Genomic DNA, 26,673 nt, shown 5'->3' on the forward strand with positions numbered 1-26,673 from the left:
GGGGTGGGACTGAGGACCCCTCCCGAGCCGCCTGCTCCCCCTGCACCCAGGGACGGCGGAGGGCACCCAGGGACAGGGCGTGGTGCTGTTGTTTGCCCTCCTGCCCCTGGGATGCTCAGCCCCAGAGGCATGGCATGGCATGGCATGGCATGGCATGGCATGGCATGGCATGGCATGGCGTGGCGACAAGGAGGGAGATGGGGATCAGGATGAAGACGCACACAGGAAGGGATAGGGATGGGCACAGGGACAAGACCGAGGACCGGGATGAGATGGGATGGGATGGGATGGGATGGGATGGGATGGGGTGATGATGGGGATAGGATAGCGATGGCGTTGGGGACAGGGATGATACAGAAGGATAGGACACGGGGGGAAGGTCCAAGCGCTGATCCCAGAGCAGGCCCGCCGGGTGCTGCTCCTGGGGGTGCCCAGGGGCCGCTGTCCCCCCGCCCACCCCCAGCCCCAGCAGCGGCTGCCGGAGCCGGTCCGAGGCGGGGGGTGCGTGCGCCCACGAAGGGTTAAGGGGGGCGGGGGGCTGAGGGGAGGGGGGTGTCGGCTCCGCCCGCTCCCGCCGTCCCCGGGAGATATTGTCATGCAAAAGCCCCCGGCGAGCGCAGCCTTTGTCCGCGCTCCCCCCGCCGGTATATTAACGGGCCGGGGCGGCGGCGGTGGCGGGGGCGGGCGGGGGCCCGGCGGGCAGGAGGCGGCGGGGACGGGCGGACGGCAGCCGGGGCCGCACCGGGCTCGCCATGGACTACTCCTACCTCAACTCCTACGAGTCCTGCGTGGCCGCCATGGAGGCGAGCTACGAGTTCAGCCCCTGCAGCCAGGCGGGCTCCTTCCAGTACAGCCCCATGCGGGGGGGCTTCGGGCCTGCGCCCGCCTGCGCCCCCCTCGCCTCCGCCAGCTGCGCCCTGGGCGCCCTCCGCGACCACCAGCCCTCGCCCTACTCGGCAGGTAAGGGACAGGGACCCCGACCCGCCGGGAGCCACCGGGGGCAGCCCCGGGACGGGCGTCAGGGAGCGGCCGCGCCGTCGGGGCTGACCGGGATCGGAACTGGCGGGGGACCGGGGCCACCGGCGCTCGGGACCGGCGGCTGCCGGGGATGTCGGGGCTCGGTGCCATCGGTTGCCGGAGCCGTCGGTCTCCTGTACCGTCAGTGTTCGATGCCGTCGGTGCCCGGGGCTGCGGGCTCCCGGAGCCGCCGCTGCCCTGTGCTGTCAGAACTCGATGCCGACGGTGCCCATTACTGCCGGTTCCCGGTAGCGCCGGTGCCCGATCCCACCGATTCCCGGTCCCGTTGTTGTACAGTACCGGCAGTGCTCGGTGCTGTCGGCGCCGATACCATCGGTTCCCGGTGCCGACAGTGCCCGTTCCTGCCCGTTCCCGGTGCCGCTGGTGCTCGGCACTGTCAGGATTTGTAACCATCGGTTCCCGCCACCGTTGGCGACCGATATCATCGGTTCCCAGTGACCCCAGTGCCCTACACCGTTAGTGTCCGATGCCGCCGGTCCCGGGAATTGTCTGTTCCCGGTGCCGCCGGTGCCCGTTCCTGCAAATTTCTGGTACTGTCGGGTTCTCGGTACCGCCAGTGCACGCTGCCGCTGGTGCTCGGTGCCGCCCGTCCCCGTTGCCGCCGGTGCTCGGCATTTCATGCCCGATGCCGTCGGTAGCGGCTGCTGTCGGTCCTTGGTGCCGTCAGTTCCCCCTGACATCGATTCCCGGTGCTGTGGATTCCCGGCACTAGTGGTGCTCGGTCCCACCGGTGCCCGGTGCTGCCGGTGCTCGAAGCCCGGGCTGGCCCTGCCCGGCTCGGTCCCTCCCGCCGTCCGTCCCGGGTCTCCCCGCTCGCCTCCGCCGCTGGGGATGAGCCCTCCCAAGCACGGCCGCGGATCCCCGAGGATCCATGGAGCTGTGGCGGCCCCAGAACGGGGCTGGGGAAGGTCCTCGCCCCTGCAAACCCACTCCCCGCTCCGCATTCGTTGCCACCGCGGAGGCGCTGCCTGTGGTTCCGCCGATAACGAAGGAGCTGCCGGTTGGCACCGGCACCGGCACCGCACTGCCCCGCCAGCCCTGCTCCCGCCCCGGGGCCCCGCGTCCCGCCGAACGAACGAGCGAACGGGGCCGGGGGTGCAGCGGGGGGCAGCGATCCAGCCCTGCCCTCGTCCTTCCCGCCCTGCCCGCGGAGTCTGCCCGGTTCATTGTGCCCGGTTCACCGTGCCCGGTCCATGCCCTGAGTCATCCTGCCCGGTCTACCCCTTCTCGGTTCACCGCAGCCCAGTTTGTCCTTCCTGGTTCATCCTTTGCCGATTCCTCTGCCCAGTGCATCCCCTTGCCCGTTTATGTATTCCCCGTCCATTTCTTCCTATGCGATCCTTGCCCAATCCTTCCTTGCCCTTTCCTTGCCTGCCCGGTTCACCCCTACCCAGCTCATCCTTCCCGATTCATTTATCCCTGGCCAGTGTCCCCTGCCCAGTCCATCCCTGCCCAGTCCATCCCTTCCCGGTTCATCCCTTCCCGGTTCATCCCTGCCCGATCCATCACCTGCCCAGTGTCTCATGCCTGGTCCATCCCTTCTCAGTCCATCCCTGCCTGATGCCCCCTGCCCGGGTGTCCCCCCGGTGCCCGCCACAGCCCTCCCACTGTATTGAGTCCTCCTTTCCCTCCCAGTTCCCTACAAATTCTTCTCGGACCCGTCGGGGATCAACGAGAAGCGGAAGCAGCGGCGGATCCGGACGACGTTCACCAGCTCGCAGCTGAAGGAGCTGGAGCGGGTCTTTGCCGAGACTCACTACCCCGACATCTACACCCGCGAGGAGCTGGCCCTCAAGATCGACCTCACCGAGGCACGGGTGCAGGTCAGCTCCGGGGAGGAAAGGGGGCTGGGGCTGGGCGTGGAAGGCTCTAATCCCCCTGGAGCAGGGACCCTGACCGTGGGACGCTGCTGCTCTGCTCCCTGCACTGGCAGGGGCGGCAGGCAGGGACCTGGCCTCGGCACTGCCGCAGTCGGGGGACACGCTGCTGTCACAGCCTTGCTCTGCTGGGAGCTCGGGGGGACAGCCTGACCCCCAGCAGAGCGCGGGCATTGCTTCGTGCCACAGCACCGTCACTGTCATGAATGATTTAGTGCAGTCCCAAACACCTCGAGGTTGCTGAGAGTCCAGGAAGGACAGAGAGTGGCCCTTTGTGGGTGCAGATGACCCCTGTGTCAGTGCAGATTCCTCCTGGGGGAGTCGGGACAGACACAGAGCCCCCGTGTGGATGCAGATCCTGCTCTGTGAGTGCAGACACCCAATCTATGCCAATGCAGACCCATCTTTGTGGGGCCCTTCTGTGTGGGATCCCCCCTGTGTCAGTGAAGGCCCCACTCTGTGGCTTCGGACCCCCTCGGGGAGTGCAGAACCTTTGTCCCCACAGGAATGTGGGACCCGCAGGAGTGGGGGTCCTGGCCCCCCCCCTCCAGGGGGATGGGGGAAGTGTGGAACCCCCTGCTGGCACCACGGGGAGCCGGGGCTGTGGGCTGTGGGCTCTGGCCGCACCAGGGGCAGGTGTGGGTGCAGTGTGGTGATGATGTCCCCTCCCCATTTCCCTCCCCTGCCAACACCGGAGCCCACGCCAGCAGCGCCTGGCGTCAGACTCACAAATCTACATTTTTGTGGATACGTGGATCCCTCTGGTGATGTGGGAGATATTTCCCCCGAGGGAAGGCAGGGTTGTGAAGCCCACTCCGGAGCCTGGGAGGGCTGCCTGCACCCACAGGCTCCCCGAAGCCCCAGGGACCGTGGCAAGGGGTGCTCCCACCCCCTCCATCCCCCTCCAGGTGTGGTTCCAGAACCGTCGAGCCAAATTCCGCAAGCAGGAGCGCGCCGCCAACGCCAAGGGTGCCAGCGGCACCGGCAGCAGCGGGAAGAAGTCGGAGCCACGCTCCTCCTCAGAAGACGACGAATCCAAGGAATCCAACTGCAGCCCGACCCCAGACAGCACGGCCTCCCTGCCCGCCGCTGCCCTCGGCAGCCCCGGCGGCAGCCTGAGCCCCAGCCCCGGCGCGGGGGCACCCCTGGGACCCGGCCATGCCCCCCAGCCCCTCAAGGCGCCCCTCTGGGCAGGGGTGGGGGGCGGCAGCGGAGCCCCCAACACGGCCGAGCTGCTGAAGGCCTGGCAGCCCACCGAGGCTGTGCCGGGACCCTTCTCCGGCGTCCTCTCCTCCTTCCATCGGAAACCGAACGGCATCAAGACAAACCTCTTCTGATCGCTGAACCACCGGATCCGGCTGCCCCCCGAACCCGCCTCGGCCCCCACCCTGCCCCCTGCACCCACCGCCCCCACCACGGAGCCAGCCACGACGCTCCAGCGAACGGGGACAGGGAGCGGGGACCGGCCCCTGCCCCCTCCCGGACCCTACGCTGAGCGCGGGCAGCTCCCGGCGACACCCGTGGGTGCTGCGGGACCACGGGGGTGCCAGGCGGGCGACACCAGCCCATGCCCAGCCAGCGTGGCCCTGGCCGAGCCTTCGGGCCTGGGGGCTCCCGGTGCACTCCAGGGTGGGGACAGATGTGGGGCTCCCCACAGCGCTGCGGGTGCTCCAGGAGAGCCCCCCTCGATGGTCTGTGCCGCTGGGCTGGGGGCGAGGAAGCACTTTATGGGGGGCGCTGGGCTCACCGGGGTACGCAGCGCCGGGCACTCCGCTAGGGACACGGTCCTCGGTGCGGGGAGGAGCTGATTTCACCCAGATCCCGCCTGCTGGCATGGATAACCCCCAGCAGGGAAGCAGACACCCCCCCAGCCCCGAAGGCTGTGGGCAGTAAATGCGGGGCTGGGAGGCTCAGCGCTCGCTGCAGGCGCTGCCACTGGGGACAGGGAGCCAGAACTGCCGGGCTGAGGTGGCCCCTCGAGGGGGGGATGGCTGCGGGATGGACCCCTGGCCGTGGGATGGAGCCCTGGCACAGCCAGTGGGGTGGCTCGGAGCGGCCGGGACCCCTTGCCAGCAGCAGGGCGGGTGCTCCCACTGAAGCTGGCACGGGTGCAGAGGGACCCCCGCACACCCCCAAAGGTTCCCCAAGCGGGGGTGGTGCTGGTGGTGCCCAGCCACCCACTACACCCTTCTGCTGTGCTGCTGGGTTTCGTGGCATGGTGAGGATGCTGGCAGCCCATCCATGGATCCCTGTTCCCCCTGTATCCCTCCCAGCTCCCCCGAGGTGGGTTCCCCACTTTTCTTTCGTTTTTTGGGGTTTTTTTTAACCATTCTGTAATTTATTACCCATGTTTGCAAATGCCACTAATCCAAATTAAACTTAATTTATTGACAGTGCTGCTGGCCCCAGCCCCTGTTGCACCCCACCCCCACCAGGGGTTGCAGGGGTGGGGGGGCTGCACAGTCCCCACCCTGCACTCTCTGAAACCCCCCAGAACCCCCAGGTGATGCCAGAGACCCCCAGCACCTCAGGGATTATTTTGGGTGCCCCCACTCCAAGACCCCAAGCAGCTGTAGGACGCTGAAGGGGCACCCCATGGAAGCCCCCTCAAGTGGGGTGAAGAGAGGGGTGCCCCACACAGCCCCCCTGGCCTCTGGGGGCCCTTTGGGGGGTGATGATGAAGAAGGTCTTGGGGGCATTGGGATGGTGACAAGGAGCATGCCAGGCTGTTAGGGGAGTGGTTTGAGGTACCCAAGAAGGGGACAAGGGAGCTGGTCCTCACCTTGCTGGGAGCAGTACAGCCAGCCTGGAGGGGTCACAGATTATGCCGGGACCCAGCTCTTCCCTCTGTGTTCCCACCTTGCCCCCCTCCCCACGCCGAGAGCTCCACCACACCCATTGCATGAACATGATAAAAATCACTCCAGGTTTACCAAACACCTCCAAACACAGGAGCTGGGGTTTAGTGGGGGGGACTTCACCCCCCCAGTAACAGAGGGGGGAGGTTGGGGTATGCTGGGGCACCTGGCCCATCCTTCATCTCAGCCGGAGTGAGGGGTGGGGGGGTCTGGGGGTAGCATTACCCCCACCCCCCCTGAGGACAGGGAGAGCCTGGAGGGAGCATCCCAGTGGGGAAAGCACAGTGGGAGCAGCCCTGTCCTGGGGACTCCCACCCTGGGGACCCTCCTGGAAGGACACTTGGCAAGGCTGGGGGCTGAGCACCCACAAGGAGACCCGGCTGCCAGCCCCGCTGTCCCCAAGGGAACACAGACCCCCGTGGGGGACAGACCCAGCCAGTGCCAATGGGCAAACTGGCTGGGATAGGGGGATCTGCCCCAGAGGCACTGCTGGTGTGGGCTGGGCTCTGGGGGAAGGCACTGAGCTGGCTCTGCTCTGACAGGATTCCCAGGCTGGGGATGGACTCCCAGCACGGGGACAGGCACTCCCAGAGTGGGGATGGGACCCCCATGGTGGGGACAGGGACTCCAGGGGTAGGGACGGAATCCCCAGAATGGGGACGACAGGACCCCTGGGAATGGAACCTCTGGGTGGGGTGGGACCCCTGGGAATGAGGACAGCACCCCCAGGGTGGGAACAGGGACCACCATAGCGGGGATGGGACCCCCAGGAATGGTAACAGGGACACCTGGGGTGGAGATGGAACCCTCGGAGATGGGGACAGGGACCCCCAGGGGTGGGGACAGCACATCCAGAGCAGGGATGGGGATCAGAGTGGGGGTAGAACCCCTGGTGTGCAGATATGAGGTCCAGGGTGGGGACAGGATCCTCTGGAGCTGGGACAGGGACCTACAGCAAGGGGATGTGCCCCCAGGGATGGTGAGAGGCACCCCCTGGGGGGAAGATGGGGATCTTCCAGGGTGGGAATGGGACATCCATGTTGGGGACAAGGACCCTGAGGGGGACAGGTGCCCTGGAGTGGGGACAGGGATGCCCAGGGTGGAGACAGGAACTCTCACAGTGGGGATGGGGACCTTCAGGGTAGGGACAGGATCCTTAGAGTTGGGGATAGGGACCCTGAGCTGGGCCTAGTGTTGTATGTGGGGGCTGGCTGAGCTATCCTATCCTATCCCATCCCATCCCATCCCATCCCATCCCAGGCATCATGAAGGCACTTGGGTCAAGACATGACTTTGCTCAGAGCCTCCTCCTCCTCCTAGCTGTGAGGGGTCATGGGGGGAGCCAGGTCCCAACCAGGGAGCCAGGTTACCCCCAAACACCTCTTCCCCCATCCCTTCTCCCAATAAATAAAAAAATAACTTAAATGTGAGGACACCCCATGGGTATCCTCGTGTGAAATTATCTGACCAGGACCCACCACCCCCTGACCCCCCACTCCCCCTTCCTACCCCACTACCCTGCACCCAGGGTGGGGGGTGGGCTGTGGAGGTCATGGGGTTCCCACTTGCTGCTGGTGATGGTGGGATGAATGGATGCAGGACATGGGGCTGTGGGATGAAGGATCCTCAGCTGCAGGATGCACAGCTGCAGGATCTGGGATGCACATCCATGGGACCCAGGATATGGGGTCACAGGATGCCGGGCTGCGGACACACGGCCACAGGATCTGAGGGATCTGGGATGCGTGGCCGCAGGATCTGGGATGCTCAGCTGCAGGATGCAGGGCCACAGGGTCCAGGATACATGGCAGCAGGATACAGAATGCACAGCCATGGGATCCAGGATGTACATCTGTGGGATGCAGGATGCTGGGCCACAGGACACACTACTGCAAGGTCTGAGACGCAGGGCTGCAGGATCTGGGATGCTGGGCCACGGGAAGCACGGGATGCTGGATGTGTGGTGGCAGCTACTTGCGGAGCTGCAGGCTCTCCAGAAGGACGCGCTTGTGGCTGGGCTCCAGCACTCCAGCCTCCTCCAGGTCCTCCTCTGTGATGTCACTGGGAATGAAGCACAAATATGGGGCTCTCTGAGGGGCACCCCAGACTTGGATGGGGTCCCCACGTGGGGGTGCGAGAGCCCCCACTCAGGCTGCTGGGTGCACACCCAGGCTCCATCCTGCCCCTGCTGTGGGGTTTTGTGACCCTCAGGGGGCACTGGGGATCCCAAGAGGCAAAGGGCACGTGGGAGCAGTGGGGACACCTTGGGGCAGCAGGGACCCCTGAGGGCAGCACAGAACCTTTGGGTGCCATGGGGCCCTCTGGGGGCCGTGGGGACTCCCAGGGGAAGTGGAGACCTGCAGTAGGCAGTGGGGAACCCCCAGGGATAGCGGGGACCATCAAGGGCAGCACCCCATCAGACCTCCCCAGAACCCAGGCATCATTGTGACCCCCTGGGGAAGACATGGACTCATTGGGGCTGGCCAGGCTGGTGGTGGGAGTGGGTGGGGGTCCCTCCCCACCATTCTGGGGGGGCTGCTCACCTGAGGAACTCCAGGTCGTCCCAGCCATTGCGCACCAGCCCCTCCTCGTACCGCTCCAGCCCCAGCGCCCGCAGCCACTCGCCCACGCCGGGAACGGTGCCCGCGCCACGGCCCAGCGCCTGCGCCCCAACAGCCTCAGCACCATTGGGCACCCCAAAGGGAGCCCCAGCTGAGGTGCTGAGGACCCCCACCCACCCTGCATCACCCACCTCCTCAGCCAGGTCCTCCTGGATGCTCTCCTGGATGGAGTGGGGAGGGAAGGCAAGGGGGCGGCCATAGTCAGGGTGCAGGCAGCGGGGAGGCAAGGCCCCCTTGGCCAGCAGCGGTGGTGGGGGGACCACCCTCCCCTTCCCACCCCCATAGTCCACCTCACTCAGCGTCTTGGCCATCTGCAGCACCGAGCAGGAGCGGTCATCCAGCAGCCCTCCCGGCAGGCCCCCAGGAGCAGGCAGTGCCCCAGCTGCAGGCAGCCCCCCGGGAACGGGCATCCCCCCAGCCCCCTCCATCCCAAATCCAGCCCTGGCGCCTGGGGGTGGCCGGGGGTGCAGCTTGGGCAGGGGAGCCTCTCCGAAGGCTGCAGGGTGGGATTTGGGGTCCTCACACCCACTGGATGCCAGTAGCTCCTTGGGGGTGCCCAAGAAGGTGTTTTGGGGGAGCTCCAGCTCCCGCGGCAGCGGCGGCGGGGGGAAATCCGGCGGGGGCAGGTTCAGGGTGCCGAGCTCCTCCTCCTCATCGCTCTCGCCACCGCAGCATGCCGAGGGGCACTGGCAGCGCTCCGGCACTGCCAGCTGCACCTTGGCCTTGGGGGGCTTGCCGGGGTCCCCTGGCACCAGCAGCTGGTGGGGGACCCCCTCCAGCACGTAGTACGCTGGGTTGTTGAAGCTGTTCTTCAGGGGACCCCCTGAGAGCTCTGGCACTGCCTCCGCCTTGGACCTATGGGGACAGGGTTGAGCATGGCACCCCCAGAGCAAGCCCCTCCCTAGCCCTGCCCGCGCTCCCTCACCGGCTCGGGGTGGCCTCGTCCCTGGGGGTGCTGCGGTGCGGGGCAGGGGGACGCAGAGCTGCTGTGGTGCTGCTCTTCTCGGGCTCCTCCGGGAGCTTCGCCAGGATGGTGGTGGGGGGCTCAGCACCAGCGGCCTTCCGCCCCACAGACCTGGCAACAGGAGGCGTTGGGTGGCCCACGGGGCTTGAACGTCCCCATCGGGGTTCATACCCCCAGGACAGGGCTCAGATCACCCAGGACAGGGCTCAGACCCCCTGGGATGGGACTCAGCAGCCCGGATCAGGGCTCAGATCCCCAGGATGGGGCTCTGCCCTCTAGGATGAGGTTAAGCCACCAAAACACGGCCAGAGCCACATTCAGAGGCTCAGAGCCCCATCCCTGCCCTGTGTGGCACAAAACTGGCATCAGGACTGTCCCCAGTCACATCCCACACACCAACCCAGAGGGATACTCTAAGCAATAGCTGTGCTCAGGTAAATCCCTCAGGCCTCCCGACCCCCAGGAACCGGTGCCCCCCACCCTGCCAATCCCTGTCCCCCATACTTGGCACTGTCCTGGGTGGCCCTGGCACCTAGCAGCACCTTCCCTTTGCTGGCTGTCGTCTCATCCTTATCGATGCTGATCCACTCTGCCAGGGAACAGGGGCTCAGTGGTGGAGTCCTCTCCCCAGGGTGCCCCCTTGGGTGAGGGGTGCTCACCATAGAGCCTCTCACGGGTGCCCAGGCGCTCCGTGGGCACCCAGACCTTCATGGAGCCACGGATATTGCCGGTCTCCTCACCACGGTGGGACAGGTAGGTGAGGAACTGCTGAGCTGTGCTGCCAATCATGGACTTCAGGGCAATGACACACTCCCCTGGGGGTGACAGTGGGAGAGGTTGGGGGTCTGCACCCCACGGGCCCCCCGGTGCTGGCACGGTGATGGAGTGGGCACTCACCGTAGGACTCGTAACCATCAAGGGATTTGACGGTGAGCAAGAGGTGCTGGTCCTGCAGGTACTCAATCTCAGAGAGGATGGGCTTCAGCTGTGGCCAAGGGAACGGGGTGCTGGCACTGAGCAGGGGTCTCCCTGTCTGCAGCTTCCCCCAGCACCCACCCTGCCAGCCCCCAGCCCCTCCTCACCGTGGGCAGCTGCCGGGATGACCACTGCACCTTGAGGAAGTTGATGTTGTCACTGCTCTGGCTGTCATTCTCGAAGCTCTTCTTGAACTCTGTGATGGTAGCAGGACATGGCATCAATCCTTTAGCCTTCCAGGATGCCATGAGCTTCCTGGGACCCCTCTCAAGCCCTCTGGAACCCCTCACTGCCATTCCAGTCCTCACCTTCCAGGCAGGTAGAATAGAACTCGATGAAAAACTTGGTGCGACTGGAAGTCTTCACGATGGCTTCTATGCTCTCAAACTCAATGTATGCCTGCTCTGAGGACTTGGAGAGCCCTCCATGGAAAGGCAAGGCATTGGAATCCCCCTGGGGCCTCTCCATTTAGAGGGAGAGGCTGGACCATGGAGGGGCAGGGGACAGCAAGGTATCCCCTAGGGCATAGGCACCTTTTTTGGAAACGAACTGGGATGTCACTCCCACTTCAAAGGAGCCGAAGACGGGTGAGTGGTCACTGGTGACAATGTCATCTGTGCACCCTGCAGCCAGTGGAATGGGGAAGAAGTTAGGGTGGAGTGGGGGACTGTCCCCAGAACAGAGTGCTGGAGTGGTTATAGTGCTCACCATAAGCGTTGCAGTTGACATGAGTCTCGGGGTAGGACTTCCAGAGGATGCGGTCACACCAGGATGGCACGTTGGTACGCACCTGGCAGGAGTGGGGAGTGGGTGGGGGTTCAGATTGGGGTGTCCTCCACTCCCCCAACTCCCCCTACCCCAGAACCTACCCCCGTGGGCTTCTGCTTGTGCCAGACATAGGTGTCCCTGGAGCCCCGCTCATAGCGGTAGGTTGGGGGGAAGGTGATCTCCTCCTCGCCTGCAGGGACAGCAGTGCGTCAGGACAGTCCCCACAGCAGGGGCTGCAGCACCAGACCGCCCTGGAGCCCCCCAGTCCTCACCGAAGCGCAGGAACACCTTGTGCTTCTCCTTCTCCAGATTGAGCTGATCCACCTTCAGCAGCGGCTCCAGCTCCTTGCGGCTGATGTAGTTGAGGATCTCCTGTGGGGACCAAGGTGTTGGCACTGGGCTGCAAGGGGAACCCTGACACTCCCACCTGCCTTCCCACCCCCAGCCACCCCTTCCCCTGACCTGGATGTCCATGTCTAGGCGGTAATTGAGGTCCCCAAACCAGAAGAGGTGAGTGAAGCGAAGAGAGATGTCAAAGGAGCTCAGCTGCTTATCCCCCAGTGAGAGCAGGCGCAGGATGTCCAGGTAGTTCTGGTTCCTCCTGAAGCAGGGGACACAGGAACAGAGTGTCACAGACATGAGGACAGGGCCTGTCCCAGCCCAGCCCAGGGTGGGGGTGCTCACCGTGCTGTCTTCTCATTGCCAGAGGTGAGGTGGCAGTTGACAAAGCCAAAGGAGGTGCCATTAAACATGAAGGAGACACCCACAGCGCCCTTGTTCCCTGTGAGGAATTGGGGACATGGGATGGGATCAGGCAACCCCTGATTCTACCTCAAGGATGGAGAGCCAGACGGCCCCAGGTCACGATGATGGGGCACAGTCCCCACCTGGCCAGCCACGCACACGCTGAGAGGCCTCCTCATGAAACACACCCCCAGAGTCCCCCTCATGCAAAGCACACTTATCCAGGGCCTCCACATGCAACACAAACATTCCAGAACCTTCCCCATGCACTGCACACAGAGCCCTCCTCATGAAACACCTGTGCTCTGGGCCCCCTCCCTGTGCACCAACAAACCCCTCCATGTGCAACACACGTCAGGACCCCTCCTTGTGCAACACTGGGACCCCTCCCCATGCAATGCCCACACACCAGGACTGCCCATCATGCAAGGTACACATGCTGAGATTCCTCCTCATGCAACACATGCAACAACAGGACCCCTCCCCAGTGCAGACACCCCAGGAGTCCCCCCAGTGCAGTGCACAGCTCGTGTCCCTCTGTGCCCTGCTGTGGCCCTACCCAGGGTGTTGGCGATCCCTGTCTTGACGCTGGAGGTGCTGACATGGCTGATGCGGTTCTCGTGCTCTGGCTTCACCAGCACCACCACCTTGATGTTCCACAGGGACTGCATGGCCACCTGTGGGTGCCAGCACCCTCAGCCCCCTGCCAGCACGTGCTGGGGCCCCCTGGGGCCACGGGGGCCCCTCTGGTGTGTCCACAGGGAATGCTCATTACTGCTTCATCCCAGCCTCTCCCACCAAGGGCTGTTCCCCATGGAATCCCACCACCATCCATCAGTATCCACAGCTACCCAGCACCAGGAGACCACCCCAAAATACCTTGTGTCAGCAGACCCAGAGCACCCACAGCCACCCAGCACCACGAGAGCACCTCAGAACAGCCGGTGTCACAGAGCCAGAGCGCAGCCACCCCTGGGACACTGAGCATCACACACCTCCACCACCCACCAGTGCCCGCACCCCAGAGCCCCCGGGGTCCCCTGGTGCTTACCGGGCGGTACTCAACCTCGGTGAAGTCCTTGAGGACGGAGCGCAGGAAGTCCACCCACTCCTTGTCTCCCAGGGAATTCTCCTGGGTGCCAAAGACGTAGATGTCGTGTGGTATGGCCATTGTCACCTCATCCAGGGTCTTGCCCAAGCCCTTGGAGGTGATCCAAGAAGTGATGTTCTTGGGGGGAGGAACACTGCCTGCAGGGGGGACAGCCCAGTTAGGGGGGGACCCCAGGGCCCTGACACCCCTTCGAGGGCTGCCCCTGGCCTTGCTCACCCATGTTCCAGGTGCCAATGAAGACAGAGATCATGTCAGGCTCGTCCTGGTGAGAGTGCTTGTTCTTCATCAGCTGCAGAAGCTGACAGAAGGCCTCACGTTTCTGCAGAAGGGGACAGTGAGCGGGGGGTAGAGGGGCTCCATACAACCCTTTCCCTCTTCCTACAACCCTCTCCCGCCCCCCTGCTTTGGCTCAGCCATAGCTGGCACCTTCTGGGTGTGGGGACCGCCCCAGGGACATCACCCAGCCATCAGGCACCGGTACCCAGTGCCTGTCCCTGAGGCCTACCAGGGCGCAGGGGTTAAATCCTGCCCCACCCCATCCCTACAAGGGACCCCTTGTCCCCCGCCCACCTCCAGCTGAGCATTACCCACCCGAGCACTGACAAAAACAAAGTCTTTCCGTTGCGTTTTATCCTTTTCCTTCTCAAAAACGATGCCCAGCTTGTTCTGCACCCGCTGTGACTTGATCAACTGCCGAACTGAGGAGGAAAGGAAAGAGCTTGGGAGAGTGCTGGCTGCTAGCTGGCTGCTGGAACCCCCCCAGACCATGCTTTGGGGGACCCCCCAAGATGGGGACACCCCCAGCATGAGGAAATCCCCCAGCTTCCAGCTCACCACTGAGCCTCACAGGGATGCTCCCCAGCACAAAGGGTGCTGGGGTCCCCCCAGACACCTCCCCACTCACTCTTGTCATGGGTGAAGGTGTTCCAGTCCTCCTGGGAGTCCTTCTGCTTCTTCAGCACCACTAGTTTACCCCCCTCCACATCCACGCTCAGCGTGTACTTCTGTGACTTCCCAATCTTGGTCAGGTCCCCCAGGGTGATATCCAGCTTCACCTGCCAGGGGACACTGGGATGAGGGAGGACACAGGGGACACCCCAGCACCCCATCTGGCATCGGGCCTCCCCCAGAGACACCTAGGGGTCTGTGCCCTCAGTGTCACTCTGGAGGTACTCAACTGATGCTGAAATCCCCTCAAAACTCCAAAACTGGGCAGGGCAGGGGGTAGGGTAGGGCTCACCTCGAAGGTCTGCACTGGGATGCTCTTGGCCTTGCGGGAGAGGGGTTGAGGAGGGGTGGCGGGGGTGGCTGAGCTCATCTCCTGCAGGGCCTTCAGTGCCTGCCAGAGCCCTAGCAGGATCAGCTGAGAGCCCACCAGTCCCCCAGCTCCACCAACCCAGCCCCCCACTCCCCCACTCCCACCAAACTTTCAAGCCCCACCAGCCCTCACAGTCCACAAGGGCCCACCAGCCCCCTCAGCCCCACCAGTGCCAGCTCCCAGTCTCACTGGTGCCTCAATCCCACAAGCCCATCCCCAGTCCCCCAGCCCCACCAGCCCAGCAATCTCTGCTCCAGTCCCACCAGTGCCCTCAGCCCCACAGTCTCTCTGGTTCACCCAGACCCCTCAGAACACCCCCATCAGGCCATCCACCCCTGCATCTCCAGCCTTACCTTCTTCTCGATGGAGGACAGGAAATCTTTCAGCACAGAGAGTTTCAGCACCAGGTTCTCCAGCTCCTGCTCTCCACTCTGCCCTGCTGTCTGGAACCCCCAGCAGGACACTCCAGCACTAGGATGTGAACCCCAGACCCACCCCAGAGCCTCCCCCCACCCCAAGTGGCAGAGCCCACTGGCAATCTGGGATGGGGTAGGAAGGTAGGTGTTTCTCCACAGTTTTGGGTGCAGTTCATGGTGGGGGGCTGCCACTGCTGTGTCCCCATATTCTCTTTACCTGTTGCAGGATTTTGGAGACCATGGGGGAGCTCTGCTGGTCAAACACCTTGGAGAGGATCTCCAGCCCTGCCAGCACCTTGTCCACCTCACTGGAGAGGCAAGAGGAGCCGGATCACTGGGTGGCACATACATCCTTCTGTCTGTTTGTCTGTCCCAGTGTCCGGCACTCACCTGTGCAGCCGTTTGCAGGAGGTGACGAGAGTCTTGTTGAGGTGGGGGAGGCTGTTGGCCCCTCCCTTCACCGCCTCCAGATCCAGGCTGTAGCTGCCCTTCAGGTACTCATGAGAGATGCTGCTGAGCCCATTGGTGCTACAGAGAGAGCACCCAGGGGGTGAGAGACAGCAGGGAGGAGCAGGGGACAGACAGGGGACAAGCAGGAGACAGACAGACCCTCACCTCTCCACTGGCCTCTCTGGCACAGATGGTCCCAGGCCAGTGGGGCTGAGCCCCGCTGAGGTGCCAGAGAAACTGGTGGAGCCGGAGCGTGGTGGCAATGGCGGCTTCTCATCCTCTCCATCTGCAGTGGGTCAATGAGGGGGCCAGTTACCACCACCCCAGGGGTGTCAGGACCCCATTCATCCACCCATGTCACCCTGCCATACCTGAGTAGTCCCTGTCCTCCACGGTCTCCTTCTCCTTCTCCCTCTCAACAGGGAAGAGCAGGGTGCAGACCAGCCCCTGGTTGGGCTGCAGGTACAGGGCAATCAGCTCACTGAGCGTCTTGAAGCGCCGCACCTGCACGCCCTGTGACGTCTGCGGGGACATCGGGACACTGGGACCATCAGCACCTGCAGCCACCATCACCTCACCCCCCCAGGTGGAGACAACACCAAGCAGGGAACCCACCATCCAGGGATGCCACCATGCAGAGATGTCCCCAAACAGGAACCTCCCCAGGCAGGGACACCACCATGCAGGGATCCCCAGGAAGGGATAACACCATGAGGATCCCCTTGTGCAGAGTTGTCACCATGCAGGGATGTTCCCATGCAGGGATGCTCCCATGAAGGGACCCCCTCATGCAGAGACTCCCATGCAGAGATCCTCCTATGCTGGGATGCCACCATGCAGGAACCCCTCCATGCAGGGACCCCCGTGCATGATGGGGGGCTGACCCCACAGCCCCACGGTGAGGACCCAGGGCCCGTTGCAACAAGGCCTGCAGGGTTGGTAGGTGGGCACACAGGGTGCAGGCAGCAGCCGTCCCTCAGCCTCCTCCCTCCCAGGGGCAGCTTTTCCTGCCTGCCTGGCCAGCACAAAGAGGGTTCTGTTGCTCTAAAAATATCCAGTGCCACAGCCGGCCAAGACAGGCACAGCCAAGCCATCCGGCACAGCCGGGCAGGCACGTGGCACGGTGCCAGGGCTGAGCCCAGCACAGCCAGAGGGACAGGTAATCCCACAGCACGAGGCCAACACTGAGCACTGCTGAGCCAGAGACCCGCAGTGCCCACGAGCCAGAGGTGCCCCATGCCCGCGCTGCCCACCTGCACGGCCAGGAAATCCTCCTCGTCCGGCAGGATGCGGTAGGTGTGGACGTGTTTCTGGAACCTGTGGCAGCAGGGAGGGCATCAGGGGGTGCTGGGGGGTGGGTGGTGTCCCCCCCACCTGCCTGCATGGCCCCTGCCAGCCCCAAAGGGATGCCCAGTACTCATCCAGTCAGACCCCTACTTCACCAGCACTGACAGTGAGGAGCTCCAATATCACCATTCCCCATGGAATGCAATGAGCTGACAGGGAACCCATGGAAAAGCCACGGGAAAATGCCTGCAGGATGCGTGCTGGGAGCCCGAGAGTGACTCCCCTGCGTGCTCCGGCCCCACAATTGACAGCACGATGTCCTTGGCAGTGCTGCTGCCCTGCTGCACTGCCTGTCTGTGCCAGAGGCACTGTCCCCAGCTCACGGCACAGGCAGGAGCTGGCAGGAGCAGGCAGGAGCTGGCAGCCAGGACACCAGGAAACAATTTATTTTCCTGTGGAAGCTGACAGGAACCAAGGACACGATCCCGGGGCAGGGGGTGATGGGCAGCGCTAAGAGATGGGGTGAAAACATCAGTGAGTGCAAGGAGCAGGACTGGAAGCCCTCCCCATTTCCCCATTTCAGGCACTCCGGGAGACAGGGAACCTCAGCACTGCCAGACCTCCCCACTCCAGGGCTGTCAGCAGGGACCGGGACTCCTGGGCTGGCCTCTGGCCACAGAGGTCACCATGAGCATTGAGGCTGCTGTCACCACACCGGAGCCACTCAGCTGCCGTGTCCCCTGCCCCAGTGGCAGCTCAACACAGGGCTGGAGGACTGGGACAAGGCAGCATCCATCCCTCCATGCTGTGCTGTGTCCCTGGACAGGGTGCTGTGTCCCCATGTCCTATCCCCCCCCTCTGTCAGGTCCCCTGGTGTCACCCTACAGTTCTGGTTACCCTGCCACCACCCCACAGTACTGGGTGCCCTGGTGCCACCATGCTCCCTGCAGTGCCAGGTACCCCATTTCTCCTGCCTCCTCTGGAGGTACAACCTACACCAGCATCGTTGGGGTCCTGCCAGATGCCCCAATGCCCAGTCAGGGTCATTGTGAGGGTGGGACCATGGAGAACTCTCCCAGTGGTAGGGGCTGAGTGGGAATCCACTATGGGGGAGCTGTATGGAAAACCCTGCTAGGATGGGTGAAAGGATCAGGTGTTCCCAGACTCAAAGGAGTCTGTGGGAGAATCCCAGCTGGTAGGATGAGGGGCACAAAGAGACACCCCCAAACGAGGGTAGCATAAGGGGTCTCTGGGGGAAGTCCTAACACACAATTGGGGTCTCCACAGCAGGAACACCATTGGAGGTGTGATGTGGGTGCAAGAGGAACCCCAGCACAGCACCAGTATGTGGAACTCCAGATTGGAGGGGCAAGGAGCAGGACCCTTAGGAGGAACCTCAGCTGTGGGGGACATCAAAGGGTTCTCTGTGGATAACTGGAGGGGGCTGGAGGGACACCCGACACAGGGGGTGGTGCTGTGGAGAGGGACTGCAGGGCCTCCTGGCTGCCCAGCCCCGCACCGCTGTCTGTCTGTCTGTCGGCTGCTATTTTGGTGAGCAGTGACGGGGAGGGGGGGCCAGAGAGCACCGGGCTGGCTACAAAGAGCCTTTATGCGGGAGCTACGGGACTCCCCTGTCGCTCTGACGTACAGCACCCTGCCACAACGCTGTCTGCACAGCGGGCACCCCACATCCCCACTGCTCTGTGGCACACACAGGGGCACCTACCACCCTGCTTCACCAAGAGCAGGATGTGGAGACCCTGGCAAGGGGGATACCGTGTGCCCACTGGCACCACCCTGGCACTGGTGTCCCCCATGAAGTGGCAGTGAGCCAGGATGGAAGGTCCAAGCCCCCACGCTCCCGTGGGACACCACACCAGGACTGTCCTCACTAGCACTGCTCACCAACCAGTGATGTCAGCATGCCCTGGGATGCCACTGCCATATGCTACCACTTCCCAATATGCAACAGTGAGGCCACAAGTGTGACACCCTGGTGTGCCACAGTGAGACACCCCAGTGTGCCATGGTGAGGGCACAGTGAGATGTCCTGGTGTGCCACATCCAGCCCGGTGAGTCCATGGCACACCAGTGGGAGGGTTAAAGGAAGCTGATGCTGCCGGGATCCCGCTGCAGTTCCCTTTCCTCCTCCTGATTCTGCAGCTATTTTTAGGCCAATGGCTCCACAGCCCTGTCCACCCACTCACAGGCAGTGGGGGTGCCTGGTGAGATCACAGCACCAGGGACTCCCAATAGCCCTTGTTGGAGTGCAGCCTCCCAACCTGGCATCCCCATGATGGGCTTTGCCATGCTGCGTGGTGCCAGTGCCACAGGCCAGCGACGTGGCACCCATGGCCTCCTCACCAAGCAGTGAGAGACACCAATGACAGACACACCTTACCCAGGCACCCATACCACAATGCTGTCTGCAGCCCCCTGTCACCCACACTGGGGCCACAATGCCCTCCCTCCAGCCACATGGCACCATTAGGTGCTGGAATTGCATGCTCTCCCAGTGCTGTGCCTGATGCTACTTGCCAGCCCAGCTCTGTGGTGGGGAGCCAGTGCCCAGAGCCACACTGTGTTACCCACATGGCTGGGAAACCGCATTTGCCACTGTCCACGGGGCAGGACAACCACACCACCATGGAGACTGCATGCCTGGCAACTGCACGTGGCACCAGCACACAGCAACCCCAGGCCAGGGCAGGCCAGCTCACAGAGCACTCCCAACTCTCCCACAGGCTCTCAGGGCACAGAAAAGCTTTGAGTTCAAGTGCCCTCACCACCACCCCACAACCACATCAAGGTCCAGGTGCTGGCACAGGTAGCCAGCCTCGAGCAGAGCCAGCAGCATGCCCCAGGAGCATCCCAGAATATCGAGTTGCCAGAGGCCCCAGGTATGGTGGGGTGCTGGGGTGCACCACTGGGCAAAGGCACTTCAGGACCCCCAGGGCTATCAGCCCTCACCTGTGACCTGGCACAAGCTGGGAGCCATGGAGTTCCATGGCACAACTCAAGGGCACAGAGCTGTCCCCCCTTCCCAGGCTGGGGACCCCCAGACATGAGGGCAGGAGCTGAAGACCCCCAGTGCCATGGGCAGGCTCAGGGACCCCAAGAGTGTGTGGCATGTGCCAGGACCCCCATCTCATAGACCCCCATGGTAGCAGGGGTTGGAGACACAGCCCCCCTGCAGCCAGCCCAGAGATTCCCAGCCCCTCCAGAATCTGTTGGTGTCAGGTCTCCTCAGACACACAGGCCACAGCAGATGCCACTGCCCTGGTGCCATGTTCCAGAAGTGCCAGTGTACCTCACCTGTACCCCAGGTCTCCCCGTGTCCGTGCCCCCCCAGCACCCACTGACCAGAACTGTCTCAGCCTTCCTGTGCCCAAATTCCTAGCAACCCCCACAGTACTGGTGACCCCCGTGTTCGCTGTGTCCCTCAGGTGGCTTTCCCTCTCTGTCTGTTGCCCTCTTGGTGTCCCCCCCCTCCCCAACAATGCTCCCTGCGTGCTCCCCTGGATCCCTTCCAGCGATTCCCCCCCGTCTGTGCTTCCTTGGCGCCCCCCTCCCGCCGTCGGTGCCTCTCCCACCGTTCTTCCCGGTGCTGTGCCAGTGCTTCCTTGGACACTCGCCCTGCGTACCACAGTGCTCCCCCGAATCCCTGCAGTGACCCCACCATGACGCCTCAGTGCTCTCCCCGGTACCTCTCTGGCGCTCCCCCAAATCTTCCCCTCTGCTGGCCCAGGAGCCACCCCCGGCTGCCCTCCCGACCCCCTGCTCTCCCCGGACCATCCCCGAGGCCCCTCTGGTGCCGCCCTGAACACTTCCACTCCTACGCCCCACTCTCCCCCGGTACCCCCGCCCCGTTTCTCCCGGGATCCCCCCCAAAGCTCTCGCCAGTGCCCCCTCAAGCTGCCCCCTGCAGCTCTGCCATGGTCGCCCCCGGTCCTCCCCCCGACTCCCTGCCCGTGCCTCCGCAGCTCCCCCGGCCCCGCGCCGGTCCCCTCCCGTTGCACCCCCTCCAGGCACCCCCGATGGCCGCTCCCGGCTGTCCCCCCATGCCCCGCCGGCACCGCGGGGGTGTCCCCCCGGCACCCCCCCGCCTGTACCCCACTCACAGCAGGCAGAGCGCGTAGGCCCCCGCCACGCTTTCGCTGTCCCGCACCAGGAAGCTGCCGTCCCGCCCGGCCCGCGCCAGCTGCTCCTCGGCCGCCGCCCGGCTCAGGTCCCGGTGGTACCAGGGGGGCACCGGCACCGGGGCCGCTCCTCCCGCGCCCCCCGCGCCCCCCGCGCCCGCCATGCTCCGCCGCCGGGGCCGCGCCGCGGGGCCGCGCTCTGAGGGGGAGGGGGAGCCGAGGGGCGGGCAGCGGGGCGGGGAAAGGTGGGGGACGGGGACATCCCGGGGACAGGCGGGGGCTTCGGGGGCTGGGGGCGCCGTGGGCCCCAGGGGGGCACCGATGAGGTACCCGGGGGCCCACGGGAGAGATCCGGTGGTGGCCACCGTGAAAGGCGATCGCGGGAGGGGACCCGCGGGGATCCTGGGGGAGCAGCAGGGGGAGCTCGGGGAAGCACCGGGAGAGCACTGGTGGGGTCCTGGGGGCGCACCCGAGAGGCACCGGGGCAGATCAGGGGCCCCGAGTAGGATGTTCAGGAGGGCATCGGGGGGTCTGACCGAGGGGCAGCGGCACCAAGGGGCGGAGAGCAGCGGGTAGCGGGCAGCAGCACTGGGGAGCACGGGGAGGATGAGGAGCACCGGGGCGGGGAGCACCCGGGAGGGGGAAAGTACTTGGAGAGATAGGGGCACCAGGGGAGCACCCGGGGCATACCGAAGGGAAGAGTGGGGGCACGGTGGTGTGAAGGTACCGGGGTGCTGGGCACTGGGGAAAGGGGGGCCGCGGTGGGGCAGGGCTGGGGCCGGGGGCTGAAGAAGTGGAGGCGCGACCGGGTTTCACCACCAAAACCGGGGACTTCTCCATGGGCCAGGGATTGGGAAAGTGCCACTCCACAGCTGGGAACACAGAGCATGTGGGGGGAAAAGGGACAACTGGGGTGGGCTCTGGGCCAGCGGAACTCCCTTGACAACCTCAGGGTCCCCGGGATATCCTCCCCTTTTTGCCCACAATTTTCCCAGTGTCATCCTGTGCACCCCAGGGTGTCAGTGACACCTGGGGCCCTGGAGCCGTGTCAGGTGCTAGGACACATTCATGGATCCCATCCTCCTGGGCCCCAGTGGCAGGCAGCCCTGTGCCTGTGCAGTGGTTTGGGGGAAGCAGTGCTGGATAGCCAGGTTGGTCGGTACAAATGAATAGGAGTGATGTCTGCTTCATCTCCCCACCAGAAGCAGGATGGGACAAACAGACACCCCCAGGTCCCTCAACCATCCTTTTGACCCCCACACCCATCACACAACACCCCAAGACCAAGCAGGGCAGCAGCATTTATTCATGAGCCACATGCCTCGGGCGGGGACACAGCTTGGGGACACCCCATGGAGAGGCACAAAGCAGCCTGGAGACCCCCCTGACCATCTACTGCCTGCTCCTGCCTGCAGCCCCTCCTGCTCAGAGCAGGGCCAGTAGGATGAGGGGCAGCAGGGAGAGCAGGATAGAGTGCGGGGAGTTTGGGGGAGCATCGCCATGGGCGTAATATTGGGCAACAGCAACATTGGGGTTCCCCTGCGCGGGGTCGAACCACATCTGGATGCAGCGGCCGCTGCCACGGTGGTGGGATGTGTAGCGGTAGGAGCCAGACCAGACCTGCTCGCAGAGCGCAGCCGCCGTGGGGAACACAAACTTGAACTTCTGGCACATGGCGCCCTTGGGACACTGGTTGGTGCCTGGGGGTGGGCAGAGGGTGAAGTGAGTGAAGGGCTCTGGGAAATGGGTGTTGGGGTGCACATGGGTCCCACTGGCATTGCTGGGGAAGAGAGAGTTGACCTCAAGGTGCCACAGGGTCTCACACCGCATTACCCCACACCCCATGAGGACCCTCACACCCCCTGACCCGCTCACATGCACAGGGGACTCCCACCTGACTGCCACCCCCACCCCATGGGGACCCTCACACCCCCGGACCCACTCACAGCCACCAGGGAGGGTGGACACAGCCTCCCCTGCATCAAGATGGAGGGTGAGAGGAGACCCACAGGGGGGTCGAGGCATGATGGGGGGTGCCCTGCAACCCCCACTCACCTGTAGTCCAGTTCCAGCCCTTGTGCCAGTTGACCTTGCAGGTGACAGCATCCTGGCAATCCTCCCACCACTGTTCACAGTCCTCCTGGCACAGTGGCACATCCCGGATCCGCTCCTTCCGCCAGCTGGTGTCTGCCTGCAGGGCCCCCAGTTTCCCCCAGTTCACCCCAGGGATCCTGGTGGGTGGGTGAGGGCAGGGTCTGCACCTACCTGGTCGATCCATGGCCCCAGGTTAGGGGAACACTCATAGAGACATGTGTCCTGGATGAAGTGGCGCTTGCACTTCTCTGGCATGGCCCCACAGTGGTCCCAGTTGAAGTTGTACAGGTAGGACTGGTCCCGGTGAGCTTCCAGACTGGTGTTGGCAGTGCAGCAGGCATTGTCCTTCCAGAGGACACACTGCACCAGGGCAGCCAGGGCTCAGCTGGGACCCATCAGGAGCCACCAGGGCTCAGCTGGGACCTGCTGCAGGTCCAGGAAAAGCACCAGTGCCCGTGACTGGGTGGCACTGGGTGATGGAATTCATGTTGGGGCACAGAGCCCCCCAGCCTCCATCCTGGTGACCCCACAGCACCAGTGGGTGCTGGTGCAGTGGATGAGGACTGTACCTGCCCGTAGAGCTGCCCCTCAGGGCCAGGCTCTGTTTTGTGGTGCTTGGCATCCATGCAGACGTTGAGCAGCGAGTCCTGTGTCACTGTCACTGCTGCGGTGGCAGCTGGCCAGGCCACCAGCAGAGCCAACACCGCTGCCATTGCTCTGCCAGGGCGACAGCAGGTCAGGACAGCAGCACTGAGACGCGGTCACAGCAGGGACAAAGTCCCCAGCTGCGCATGTGGAAGCACAGCAGCACATGGTCACTGCCCATGACCACCAAGAGTGGGGTCTGGGATCTTACCTGGGGGTGCCAGGGCTCTTACCTGAGGGGCAGCTGGGCTCCAGGTGCCGTGGAACGAGCACAGCTCATCTCAAAGGTCGTGGTGCAGCACAACCCGTAGCCACTGATCACGGGACGCAGGAATGCAGCGGATTGGGCAGCACTGAGGGCACGGAGGAGACAGTGCACCCCGCCCTGGCTCCCCACTGTGTCCTGGACTGACACTCGTGCCCATCCTGGCCCCTCATCAGCCCCACATGCAGCTGGGATTCATCCTCCTGGCGCCGGGCTGGGGCCAGCACCAGCCAAAATCCACTTATGGCTGTTTTTCCTTCCCTCCTGTGGGAGGTGGCCTGACTCCCTGACACCAGCACAAGGGGCAGGACCTGGCCCCCCAGCACCACAGGGTCCCTCTGAGTGACTGGGGGGGAACATCACAGTGGATAAGAGATGTTGCTGGCAGGGACAGGTACCCTGGCTTGGTCACAGATGGCCACAGGGTAGAGGCAAGTACCCCTCATTGAGTTCCAGGTACTCAGGGGATCACAGATCCCATGGAGGGGGGAGCAGATACTCCACAGGACAGCAGTCACTGTGGCTTGGGAGGGACAGGAACCCTCCAGAGTGAGACATGCCTCCGTCGGGGAGGGGCACGGGGGGGAAAATACCCTGCAAGGGACAGATACTTCCAAGGTCACACGTGATGGGGGGGGCAGACGTGCCCCGGGGATCACAGATGCCCTGAGGAGGGGGGAAGATACCCCCCGTCAGAGATGACAGATACCCCCCTCACAGGTGACAGATACCCCCAGCCATGGATGACAGTTGCACCCACAGGAGCAGATACCCCACCAGCATCACAGATACCTCCTCACTGGGGTCACTGGTACCTGTGGGGCTCACATACCCACCGTTAGTCACAAATACCCCCTGACGGGGGTCACAGATGACTCGGCGCTGCTCACCTACGCCCGGGCCCTCACAGCGGCCCCAGACCGGAGGGGGCCCAGACCATCACCTGTCAATCAAGCGGCGCCCCGCCCCCAGACGGCGTCCTAGGCCACGCCTCACTCGTTCTCCCCCTTGTGGGCCTGCACTCCTTCTGCGCATGCTCCGTGCCCTGTAACTGGTTCCGGGTCGGCTTCCGTTTCCGGCAGGGCGGCTGGCGCCGGCCTGGCGCTGCTCCCGGTGCCCCCGCCATGTCCACTCTGTTCCCCTCACTCCTGCCCCGCCTCACCGAGTCCCTCTGGTTCAACCTCGACCGGCCGTGCGTTGACGAGACCGAGCTGCAGCAGCAGGAGCAGCAGCACCAGGCCTGGGTGGGCACCGGCGTGGCGGGGAGCCGTGAGGCCGCGGGGCCGGGTGTCAGGAGGCCGGGGAAGGGTTCGGGGCCGGGGAAGCGGCCCCTGCTACTTCAGCGGGCACGGCCGCGGTGCTCGCTGCAGCCCGGGTGTCCCGGGACACGGGGCTGCTCCGCTGCGTGGCTCCCCCCGGGTGTTCACCGACTGTGCCCATGTTTCAGTGTCCTGTGCCTGTGCTGCCGGCTCGGGCACCGCTGCTCTCGTGTCCGTCATCCGTGTGTCACACCGGCTCGGTGTAGGCTGTTACCGGAGCTCCCCGGTTACTGTGGGGGGGTTAATGAATAAGATGCTGCTGAACCGAGACTCCTGCACTAGCTCCCAAATAATAAATTAACTAATTTCCCGAGGGAGGCGAGGAGCGATTTCTGAAACTGGTAACTGACAAGGGTTTTTGCTGTGAGCGTGTTTTGGTGCTGCAGTGCCCCTGAGTATGGGGGAAAGAACATCTATTTGATTAAAGTTTAGAAAAAAAATCAGTAATTAAGTTTTTATAATTAAATAATAAAGTTTAAATCAATTTAAAACCCCAGCACGTAGAAGAGGTTCCAAGTCCCTCTGGGTGGGAGATGCTGACGTATTTTAATTGAGCTTTAATTATCTGCTGTGGTTGTGTTTGTCTGTCTGATCAGATGTCCCAGATTTGGTTATTTTTTGATAAAGAAATACATAAACTTTGTTTTCGGGCTTTTGATGCCACACATGGGGACACCTCGACCCCTCTCAGCACCAGAGTGTCATTGAGATCACCCTGCTTGGTGTCAGGGTGTTCAGGCAGGGTGTTAAAGCTGCTTTTCCCTGCTTGGCTGGGGGATGCCAGGGAGGCAGCAGGACTCTAGGCATGGTCAGTCAGCCACACAAGCCAGCAGCTGAGCCAGAAGGGCCTGGTTGCTGGGGTGTCATGGAGCTGTTGGAGTGCTCAGCCCCCCTCTCTCCCTTCCCCAGCTCCAGAGCATTGCTGAGAAGGACAACAACTTGGTGCCCATAGGAAAGCCAGCATCCGAGGTGGGTGTGTGCACAGGGAAGGGGGGTGTGCCACAGGGCTTGAGGGGCAGACGGGGTTGCTGAAGCTGTTGTGTCCACAGCACTATGATGAGGAGGAGGAGGAGGATGATGAAGATGATGAAGACAGCGAAGAGGACTCAGAAGATGATGAGGACATGCAGGATATGGATGAGATGAATGATTATAATGAGTCTCCTGATGATGGGGAGATCAATGAGGTAAATAATGTGAGACCCCAAAGCAGGGGATGTGAAGTATGTGGGACCCTGAGCATGAGCTCCGGGGGCTGTCTTCTCTCCTTCACACCCTCTTATTAAGTTCTTGCTCTGGGGGAGATCTCAAACCTCTTTTTTTTCCCAGGTGGACATGGAGGGGACAGAGCAGGATCAGGACCAGTGGATGATCTGATTCTACCACAACCTCACCGGACCAGAGGCTGGGGGAGAGCCTTTGCCCCCCACAGCTCTGGGGGACAGTTCAGTGAAGCTCCTCCTGCCATGGGTGCCATGTGGGGCAGCAGGTTCAGAGTGAAGTCCCCCAGGGGAGCCAGAGGGGACACTGCCACCTGGCATATTGGGACTGACACATCTTTTCTAATAAACTCAGTTTTCAAGAAAACAACCCCAAATCTGGTGTCTGAGGCCACCAGGGCAGGCAGGGGGTAGGGCTGCTCCCCACCATCCACTGGTGTGCCTGGCCCAGCTCCCTGTGCCGTGCAGGCAGGAGCTCTATAGGGAATGAGCCCCTCGTTACCCACCGCACCCAGCACAGACCACAGCAGCCAGCGTGTTTCCTGCAGAGCCCTTGTTGAAGCC

At 63.5% G+C, this 26,673-nt stretch overlaps 4 protein-coding genes across 8 annotated transcripts; 2 read left to right on the plus strand and 2 right to left on the minus strand.

Moving 5' to 3' along the window:
• The first annotated feature begins 752 nt into the window (after nucleotides 1-752).
• On the plus strand, nucleotides 753-4,252 carry PHOX2A (paired like homeobox 2A). Of its 3 annotated transcripts, XM_066568564.1 has the most exons (4): nucleotides 753-960; nucleotides 2,674-2,861; nucleotides 3,404-3,410; nucleotides 3,711-4,252. In XM_066568564.1, the coding sequence occupies exons 1-4, from the start codon at nucleotides 753-755 to the stop codon at nucleotides 4,250-4,252; spliced, it is 945 nt and encodes a 314-aa protein (XP_066424661.1). The 3 variants fall into 3 exon arrangements, with proteins under 3 accessions (XP_066424661.1, XP_066424664.1, XP_066424663.1); XM_066568567.1 differs by lacking the exon at nucleotides 3,404-3,410 and having other exon boundaries at nucleotides 3,824-4,252; XM_066568566.1 differs by lacking the exon at nucleotides 3,404-3,410 and having other exon boundaries at nucleotides 2,674-2,857; nucleotides 3,793-4,252.
• A 1,568-nt stretch (nucleotides 4,253-5,820) lies between these two features.
• Nucleotides 5,821-20,730, minus strand: INPPL1 (inositol polyphosphate phosphatase like 1). Of its 2 annotated transcripts, XM_066571975.1 has the most exons (28): nucleotides 20,549-20,730; nucleotides 16,394-16,457; nucleotides 15,512-15,662; nucleotides 15,306-15,426; nucleotides 15,081-15,218; nucleotides 14,908-14,998; nucleotides 14,628-14,717; nucleotides 14,197-14,295; nucleotides 13,861-14,011; nucleotides 13,548-13,654; nucleotides 13,173-13,275; nucleotides 12,897-13,093; nucleotides 12,405-12,522; nucleotides 11,786-11,882; nucleotides 11,564-11,702; nucleotides 11,374-11,473; nucleotides 11,203-11,291; nucleotides 11,042-11,123; nucleotides 10,867-10,956; nucleotides 10,642-10,755; nucleotides 10,441-10,529; nucleotides 10,256-10,343; nucleotides 10,018-10,173; nucleotides 9,863-9,947; nucleotides 9,320-9,469; nucleotides 8,526-9,249; nucleotides 8,317-8,435; nucleotides 5,821-7,834 (listed from the first exon to the last, which is right to left on the minus strand). In XM_066571975.1, exons 1-28 carry the CDS (start codon nucleotides 20,728-20,730, stop codon nucleotides 7,744-7,746), a joined length of 3,825 nt encoding a protein of 1,274 aa, XP_066428072.1. In that variant the 3' UTR covers nucleotides 5,821-7,743. The 2 variants fall into 2 exon arrangements, with proteins under 2 accessions (XP_066428072.1, XP_066428071.1); XM_066571974.1 differs by having other exon boundaries at nucleotides 8,317-9,249.
• Nucleotides 20,731-21,854: 1,124 nt separating this feature from the next.
• Nucleotides 21,855-24,489, minus strand: LOC136571524 (folate receptor gamma-like). 2 transcript variants are annotated; one of them, XM_066571977.1, is made up of 6 exons: nucleotides 24,461-24,489; nucleotides 23,539-23,619; nucleotides 23,230-23,377; nucleotides 22,832-23,020; nucleotides 22,622-22,757; nucleotides 21,855-22,266 (listed from the first exon to the last, which is right to left on the minus strand). In XM_066571977.1, the coding sequence occupies exons 2-6, from the start codon at nucleotides 23,583-23,585 to the stop codon at nucleotides 21,992-21,994; spliced, it is 795 nt and encodes a 264-aa protein (XP_066428074.1). In that variant the 5' UTR covers nucleotides 23,586-23,619; nucleotides 24,461-24,489; the 3' UTR covers nucleotides 21,855-21,991. The 2 variants fall into 2 exon arrangements, with proteins under 2 accessions (XP_066428074.1, XP_066428073.1); XM_066571976.1 differs by having other exon boundaries at nucleotides 23,539-23,658.
• A 119-nt stretch (nucleotides 24,490-24,608) lies between these two features.
• ANAPC15 (anaphase promoting complex subunit 15) lies at nucleotides 24,609-26,479 on the plus strand. The gene is made up of 4 exons (XM_066571978.1): nucleotides 24,609-24,814; nucleotides 25,799-25,858; nucleotides 25,939-26,076; nucleotides 26,219-26,479. Exons 1-4 carry the CDS (start codon nucleotides 24,695-24,697, stop codon nucleotides 26,264-26,266), a joined length of 366 nt encoding a protein of 121 aa, XP_066428075.1. The 5' UTR covers nucleotides 24,609-24,694; the 3' UTR covers nucleotides 26,267-26,479.
• The last annotated feature ends 194 nt before the right edge of the window (nucleotides 26,480-26,673 follow it).

Source organism: Molothrus aeneus, chromosome 2 (genome assembly GCF_037042795.1).
Source record: "Molothrus aeneus isolate 106 chromosome 2, BPBGC_Maene_1.0, whole genome shotgun sequence".
NCBI lineage: Eukaryota > Metazoa > Chordata > Aves > Passeriformes > Icteridae > Molothrus > Molothrus aeneus.